The sequence below is a fragment of the Chaetura pelagica genome, unplaced genomic scaffold, assembly GCF_000747805.2.
Source record: "Chaetura pelagica isolate M959 unplaced genomic scaffold, ChaPel_1.0 scaffold33, whole genome shotgun sequence".
Lineage (NCBI taxonomy): Eukaryota > Metazoa > Chordata > Aves > Apodiformes > Apodidae > Chaetura > Chaetura pelagica.
Genome location: NW_009952874.1, coordinates 2,037,469 through 2,045,842, shown reverse-complemented (window position 1 = coordinate 2,045,842; position 8,374 = coordinate 2,037,469). Strand labels below are relative to the sequence as shown.

The 8,374-nt window shown below is 41.9% G+C and overlaps 1 protein-coding gene across 1 annotated transcript; it reads left to right on the top strand.

Annotated features, from left to right (window-relative positions):
• Nucleotide 1: 1 nt before the first annotated feature.
• On the top strand, nucleotides 2-7,945 carry SDPR (serum deprivation response; the record flags this gene model as incomplete). Its single annotated transcript, XM_009995259.1, has 2 exons — nucleotides 2-79; nucleotides 7,163-7,945. Coding segments are annotated over 2 exons (861 nt in total), but the record flags the coding sequence as incomplete, so codon positions are not given.
• Between the last annotated feature and the right edge of the window lie 429 nt (nucleotides 7,946-8,374).

The window sequence follows — 8,374 nt, the reverse complement described above, 5'->3', positions numbered from 1 at the left end:
GTGCGCCCGTGTGCGCCGGCTGGAGCAGCATCATGCTCAGCTGCTCCGGCGGGACCGCTTCAAGGTGCTCATCTTCCAGGTGAGAGGACCCGCCCCCACCCCTCTGCCCTGCAGCCACACCTGGGGAAAACGAGCTGCTTTCTATTCACAGCTAACTGCAAGCAGCTGGGCTTTTACTAACTATTTGCAAACTTGGAAAAAGAGCTGTCTTGTTGCTAACTTGGCAAACTTGAGAGAAAAACCTTCTAATCTTAGCAAACTCAAAGAAAGAGCTTTCCTTTATTCGCAGCAAATCGAGGAAAAATACCCACTTTTAGCAATCCTGGGGGAAAAGCCCACTTTGCTAACTCTTAACCATAGGGAAATTGAAAGAGACTTTTTTTTGCTAACTTCAGCAAACTTTGGTGAAGAAGACATGTTTACTCCTGGCAAACTGAGACAAAGAGTTGCTTTTTACTAACTCTCAGCAAACCTGAGGAAAAGAGACCTTGCTTTGCTCACTCCTAGCAAACTTGGGGAAAGAACCACCTTTTACTAACTCTTAGCATACGTGGGGAAAGTTGTTCTGGGGAGGAGGCTGAGCAAACTCCTATCAAACTTGAGAAAAAACTGTCCTTGCATCTGCCCTCAAAAGCAGGAGAAGCATAGAGCTGCAGCTCCCTGTAGCACTCAGACCCAAACCCTCTTTGCCCTGTCCTGGCCCATTAAGGGATGAGCTAAAAATTCAGCTAAAAACTCAGCTTCCTGGGAGCCTATCCAGTGATAGCAGCAGTTTGCATATTTTCCCCTTTTTAAGCAATGGTCTGGACAGAACATGGCGTGAGCTTTAACTAAACACAGGATATGACTTTCACATCTTTTAAAAAAATAAATAAACCAGACCTCTACAACATGCTGGGGTTGGAAGGAGAGCTAAGATGGGGCTGGAGCAGCCACAGCTAAGGCATATCAGGAGCTCACCACACTAATCTTTGTCAGCTGTGTGTCACAGCTGTCAGTCATTAACTCTATTGCTAGGGCTGGTTTTTTCTAGTTCAACAAACCCAAAACAACTGAGCAGACCTTGATTTTAAAAGCTGGCAGGCCTGGTTAGCACGTAGGCTCTTTCCCTGCAAAAGGAAACTCCCACCTTCCTGCTTATTGTTATCCCAAATTACAGTCCAAGCTTGTCAAGCCAGAAGAGGAGGAGCTGAGACATGTACAGAGTGTCGTGGTTTCCACCCTAGAAGGAATGTGGAAACTATTCCAAGGACTGGGTAACTTAAGAGACATACGTTATCTGGACTTCTCCAAGTAATTTAAGATCCATTACTGTAAGTCAAAACATTTCCATCTTCCAGGTTGTGTTAGCTAATGACTGGCTCCCACCTCCAGGTTCAGACCTAGACCTTGAATGTTTCCTGTAAGGAGGGTGCACCAACATGGCCTAGGGGAACATAATTTTCTAGGATTTCTGCTACCCACGAGCATATAAGGCCTTGCTATTCCAGCTCCAGTATCTTCTTCCAGAGAACTCAAATTTTAGCATTTTAAGATGACATAGTGTGTAGAGGACAGACAAAACCACAACTGTGTGGAGGCAGTTAGGGTTGCTCAGCTAGGGATCCCTGTTACTGCTGCCTAGTGGCAGGGATTTGCAGTCGCTGGGTAAAAGTATTGTAAAACTCAAGAAGGGTTTGAAGCGTAAAGCTGCATCCTGACAGGGAAGAGCTGGCTTTGTTTGCTTCCTGACACTGAAAAGTACTGCAAAGCTAAGGCCAATTTAAACATCTGGGCCTTTCGTTAACACTGCATCCGAACGTGCAAACAACACAGATCAGTGTCCCAGAACCACAGCTAAAGAAAATCAACTGCTTTGTCTCTAGGGTGGTACCTTTAGGCAGGAGGTCTCTTCTCCATTGCTTTTGCAAGGATTTAGGTGACTGAGTTCCCATCTCTCAATGGAAAATATGTTGCCATGGCAGAGGGGAGGTGAACTCAACCGATCACAAGCTGATGCAGATCAGGAACACAAGCCTTAAAAAAAAGAAACACTGCAGTTAAAATCAGTAAAATAAAATACCAACTGTCAACTGGGAATTGCATTGGCTTGCTGCTAAAAGGTAGAGTGGCTGTCTGGAAAACCAGGGTGGCCGGCAGAGCTTCTCAGGGCGTGGGAGGGTGGCAGGGACAGGCAGCGCCTGGGGCTTCCTCCAGCAGAGCTTGGGAGGAGCTGGGATTTTCCACTGGGGAAGCGGCACCCAGAGGGGATGGTGGGTACTCATACGCCTGCTGCTGGCCTGGCCAGGCACCTTACCTGCATGTCCACCTCCGTGAAAACTCCCTTGAGGTCTCCTTACAAGCTGGAGGTGGGATGACCTGCTAGTCAGTGGGTTCACCGCCTTGCTAGGATGATTGTGCAGAGGAAAAGCAGAAGGCTGGCTATATTTCTGTCCTGGCCTGAGCAGGAATCCATGGAAAAACAATTGCAGGAAAGAGGAGTTGCAGCACTGAAGCCATACTGTTGCCAGATTGCTGGGGAGAAAAAAAAAAAAAAAAGGAAATCTGTATGAGACTTTTCTTCAGTTGGGTGATTCTTCTTTTCCACTGCAAAAAAACAATCCCAAACTTCACAAGGCATGTTTCTCATTAGAATCTGCTTTTCCAGCTTAGGAAAACAGCTCTGGATGAAAACACACATTTGTGATTAAGTTCTGCATTCACTGTATACCTCAAACTCCCTGACACTTGGTAGGAGCTCAGGCATAGCCACATGACTGAACTCCAGCTCTGCATTTTATGATAACCGTGCTGCCACTCGCCAGCATCAGCCTTCCCTCAGCATACACTCTTGAGAATGAACTGTGTCTAGGAAAGTTCAGTTATTTACATATTTTCCATTAAAATGCCCTTAGTTTTCTCTCCCTAGACTATTTGCATTGTTCCTAGTTTGCATATATTTCTTTAATGGTTGACATATTTTAATGAAGCTCTATTCCAAGCATTTGAGGATGCAAAAGTTATTAGGAATGCCACAAGTGACACAGCAATTTAGCAAAACACTGAAGTGACTGTTTTAAAAATCCTTGTTAAGCTTTGGCATTGTTCCCCTCTATTTTGTGCTTGCCACATGACCAGCTTTTTGGTTTGGGTTTGGTGGGGGTTTTGTTTGCTTTTTCAGCTGCAAAAGCAAAATGCAAGGCTCATGTTTAATTTTTCAATTAAATGCCATGTTTAGTGGTGAATAGGACAGATGAAATTAAGTGAAAATTACAGCTTGAGGTCAAGCACACTGATATTCAAACCCCTTTCAGATGCTGCTCTTATTAAATGCTTCATCCTGAAATGAAGCAAGAGGAGGGCACAGGAAATTAGCCATTTGGTTGTATCTTGCTGTTTGGGTCACTGTAATAATCTTTTGAAAAAGCAACTTCAAACCCAGAAATGAACAAGTGAGGAAAACAGAAGAATTACAAGCTGATAATGCTATTATCTAAGGACTAAATTTCCCACTGGAGCCTTGCAGGGAGAATACTGTTATATTGATTTATGACAGAAATGCCTCACATGGCTCTTAAGGACAGGCTCCAGCTGAGCTGCAGGGGGTCAGGGGACCAAAACATGCACATGGGTGGGTGGAGATCTCTTCCTTTCCTGTAGTTTCAGCCTGCTCCCTGCCCTCCTCCTCCCTGCCCAGGGTGACATCCAGGTCTAAAAACCATGTATTTGTCTGAAGGGGAAAGCAGGTGAGTCTCTTGCTGTTTTTAGAAGGATTTGTCATCTTTTGACCTATTTTGTGTAGCAAAACAGATTTTAGACCAGTAACCATTTAGGCATATAACAGCATCTACAGAGAAGCCTGGGCTGCAGTAAGCATGGAAAAATGCCATCTCCTCCTCTTGAAGGCCATGGCCTCTTACAACACATCTAATAAAAATCCAAACCAAAGCACACTTATTTCCCTCATCAGAGATTCAGCATTCCTGAGTAAATTAACTACCTGTTCATTAAGGCCATCTAGTTTTGTGGTACACTCTTACAGATCTTTTCTTCCTTTCTGGTAAAAATAGGGATGAGATTATGACCTACAGAAAATTCCGAAGAATGGCTGATGAAAGCCACAGGAAAGGCATTGATTTTAACTTTGCAAGCATTACTAGTCTTATCGAAAGTTGTTTTACAGAGACAACTTGCACTATTCTATTCGGTCTCCTACATGGAAAAGCAGAATTCAGATGAGCTGGCTACCTACAGCCAATCTCATCTGAGAAAATACAAGTGCTGTTCTTGAACTGAGATGTGGAAAATAAAAAGATGTATTTCTTTCTCAGAATGTTATATTAGATCAAGACAAAAAGATCAAAGTTCTACTTTTTTTGGCATGGAAAATAGTTATGCAGTTTGTAACAGCTGACATTTTTCTGTGTATTGTTCTAGTGTTCCTAAATTAAATACCAGACAGCTTGAAAAATTTATCAAAACAAAATACAGGTGTCATACAAAACTTCCTAGACAAAAAGTTAGAAATAGCCCACTTAAAACATGCTATCAGTAACTGCATTTGAAACAGAAATGTCTGTTCCTTCACAGAGCATTCCTACTATACCACCTTTGTATTTCCAAAGCATTTTACTTAATTTATTTTCATTTGCATTTTAATAGTTCCTCTGATCATCAGATCTTTTAAAAATGTGAGATAGGAAAGTATGTAATTCCCATTTTCCAAGCAGAATAACAGATGTCCAGAAGCATCTATTGATGTTTTCCAGGGCCATGCAGGAAGCTCAGACACAGCAGTGATTTCCTGCATGCCAGTTCTGTCTGAGAGCCAAAGACCACCTAGGATCTGCTTTAAACTGAATCACTAGTTCATTATTATATAGTATATTTTTGATTGCTTTTTCTTTTTTATAAATATGGATAGTTTGACAGTCTCCCTTCTACTAAGTCACAAATTTGATAAAAATTGAAAGAAAATCTATGCCCATATTCTTCTAGACACTGTATGCGGTATTTCAGTTTAACATCAATACTGTAGACACAGAGCTAAACTGACCTTGAGATGAGCTACACAGGCCCATCTCTGTTTCAGTGATCAATCTCGTATGACATACCTTTCCTAGACTAAATACTTCAAAAGTTACAACCTGTCTTTACTCATTAAAATCAGGGGTTTCTATGCCATTCAGGCACTTACACCTGAATGTTGAAATGTTTAAAACCCTATGTGATTACCTACATTTGGAAAGAATGCATGAGACATGTAAATTGTACTTTATACTGAGTTCTTAGGCTCTGGGGAATAATTTAACACTGCACCCACTCATGTAATCCACATTTCATTAACTGCAGTGGAGAGAATATAAATATTTGTACTGAAGTTACAGCTGTTTTCACTTAAAGCTGGTGCAGGTTTCCTTTGTTTAGTTATCTTGGTCACTGTTGCTGATAGTTGCAATAACATTATAGGTGTTGGGAGAGGAACTCTGGCTTTATTAGATGTTCCACTGCAGGCAAAGGCCTTGGAAAGCTTTGTCTGTGCCAGTATATCCCACTGAGGCTGCTGGTCCTGGAAGGTGTGTGGAAACCGTAGAAGCAAAGCAAATACAGTCAAATCCATTTATTGGATACTTTCCATTTTTATATCCTTAAGGGATATTCATCAACACACTTGAATCACAGTATATATTATTATATACTGTGTATCTTTGCTATAAAATCATTCTGCCTGTCCACATCCATATTCTTGAGTTCCAGAGGCACTACAAGGCAGTGGTGACTTTTATGTTTAAAAACAACCATGCACAAAGTACTGTGGTCTATTCATAAAGACATCCTTATACAGTTATGACAAAAATTTCAACTTGAGACACTATTCTCCCCAGTGATCACAATTGTATGCTTGGTCCTGAAATAATGAGCATGGACTTGGAAGTGCATATGGCCTTTTTCCCCCTTAACTGTACACTCAGGCCCACTAGGGACAGATCTGAAACTATTACAACCATTTCACTCAGCACTTACTGCTTCTTGTATCTAAAGATAAACAGACTGGGGGGATGTTAAAAAAATCCTTCCAATTCATAACACTAAGTGATATTACATGCACTCTATCTGTAAGTGATAAAAAAAGGTAATGAATAGACTATGCAGATCTAAGGCCTAATAATTCTGAGAGGAAAAGGCAGCATGTGAGGAACATTGTTTTCTTTGCATGGGCAGATACCTACAAAACCTACCACAGAACAGTGTGTTCGTTGTGCTGCCTCTGAACTGCTCAGGCTTGCAGAGCTGCTGTGCTTGGTAGTCACAGGGCTCCTTCATTACCAGTTGCAGCTTCTGCACCTCTTCAACCTGTTTTGTGTTCAGATAACTTCTTTCTTTCTGTGTCCTTTCTTGGTTTTGTTTCTCAAAAGCAATCATTTTCCCCTTACCTAGAAGTGGCTACTAGTGTTTTCTATGTCATGCAATGTCTATTTTTGTAAGCTGTAACATTTTTTTCCTTTAGATTTCAAGGAGTTGGTCTGTCCGTATTCTTTATATTTACCAATTTACCAACCAGATTTATCAATTTTGTTTTTTTCTGTGCTGTAAATAGCTGGGAAATAGCACATCCTCTAAACATCATAGACTGAAGCATGGCTTCTCAGTACCAACAAGCCATTTTTAACAGCAGCAGACATTCCTCTGAAATGCTAAGGTACCTCTCAGATGCACCCAACATCTCTCTAGAGATACTCACAGTCTTTGGCTAGAGAAACTGAAAGCTCTGGGGGGCTACGTGACTTCCGTAGGTCTATGCAGAAGTCTGAGTTATGACCTCCTGAGCCACCATACCATCTCTTCTCTCCAAGGAGAGGTGGACAGCTTTACAGCTACACAGCTAAACTCTTATTAGAATGTATCTAATTTAAATTACAAAGAACAGAATTTCCATTCTGTATACATTTCAAGTCACTCTGAAAGAGAACTCTTACAGCTGACAGCTCATTAGTCTTAAACTGTACCAGATAATGGTTCAGTGGGCTTTGAGTGGTTTGTTACTGGTTAAATATATGGGAACAACAAGAAATGTTCAGCATCCTTCATCTCATTGAGGGGGAGGAAGTGATTGTTCAGGGTTCTGCTTTATTAAATTTGTGTCCTGTGAACTAAAAAACTCAAATATTGTCAATGCTTTCAGGAGGAAAATGAGATCCCTGCCAGTGTTTTCGCAAAACAGCCTATTCCCAGCATTACAGAAGGAAAAGAGGAGCCTGTGGATGAGAACAAAGCACTGGAAGAAACCTTGCATACAGTGGAGTTGTGTTCGGATGATGAAATGTTTCATGAGGAAGACGATGTGGATGACAGTGCAGAGGAGAAAACAGAAGAATCAAGAGCTGAGAAAATTAAAAGATCCAGCCTCAAGAAGGTTGACAGCCTCAAGAAAGCATTTTCCCGCCAAAACATTGAGAAGAAGATGAACAAGATTGTCTCGCCAGAACGGAGAGAAAAGATCAAGAAATCGCTTACTGTACATCATCAGAAATCCTCCTCTTCCAAGAGTTCAGCTTTCAAAATTTCTCCCCTCACCTTCAACGTGAAGAAAGTTCGTGAAGGAGAAAGCCCTGCTGAAGCTGAAGACAGAACAACAGAAACCACAAGTAACAACCAAGCCGAGAATGAGGATGAAGTGTCATTTACCGACATGCACTCAGATATGACACCCACCACTTCACTGACCGAGGAGGGCAAAGCAGTTGCCGATTCTCTAGAGAAGGAAGCCAGAAGGGAAGGGAGTTCCATGATGAACAACAACATCGAGCTGTCCATCGTTGAAGATGATGAAGAGTATGGGATGCCTCCAGAAGTTTCTAGCCAGAAACTGTACGATGAAAGAAACAACCCAGTCGGTGGGGAAAGGGAACAATCTGACGAAGAAACAACCCAAGCAGCTGTCCTGCAGATAAACCAAACAGCATAATCAGCCCGAGCCTTCCTTTGCCTTCCAGATACGCATGGTTTTATGTAGGCAAGGAACTGGTTTCTGCTACACAGGCAGTAGTAGCCACTAGTTTCCTCCATCCTTTTCTCTGCAATGGTAATTTATTGCATCATGTTGTAATGCAGAGTGAACAAGGTCAACAATGCTGGCTGCAACACGCTCCCTTTTAGGCCAATTTACTGGAGTTTATTAATTTAGTGAGGCTGTCAGCTGGGGTAAAAGACTAGCAAGAGAAGTATATGTCTAGTGGAAGCAAGCTGGTCAGCTGGCTTTCTTATAGTTAGGTCAGAGGAATGTGTGGAGTAGTCAAAACCCAAACAATTCTGTTCTATTTTCCTCTTTGTCAGTATTTCCCAGCACTGTGAGTAGTTTTGTACGGGCATGTAGGAATACCAATGAGAACATTTG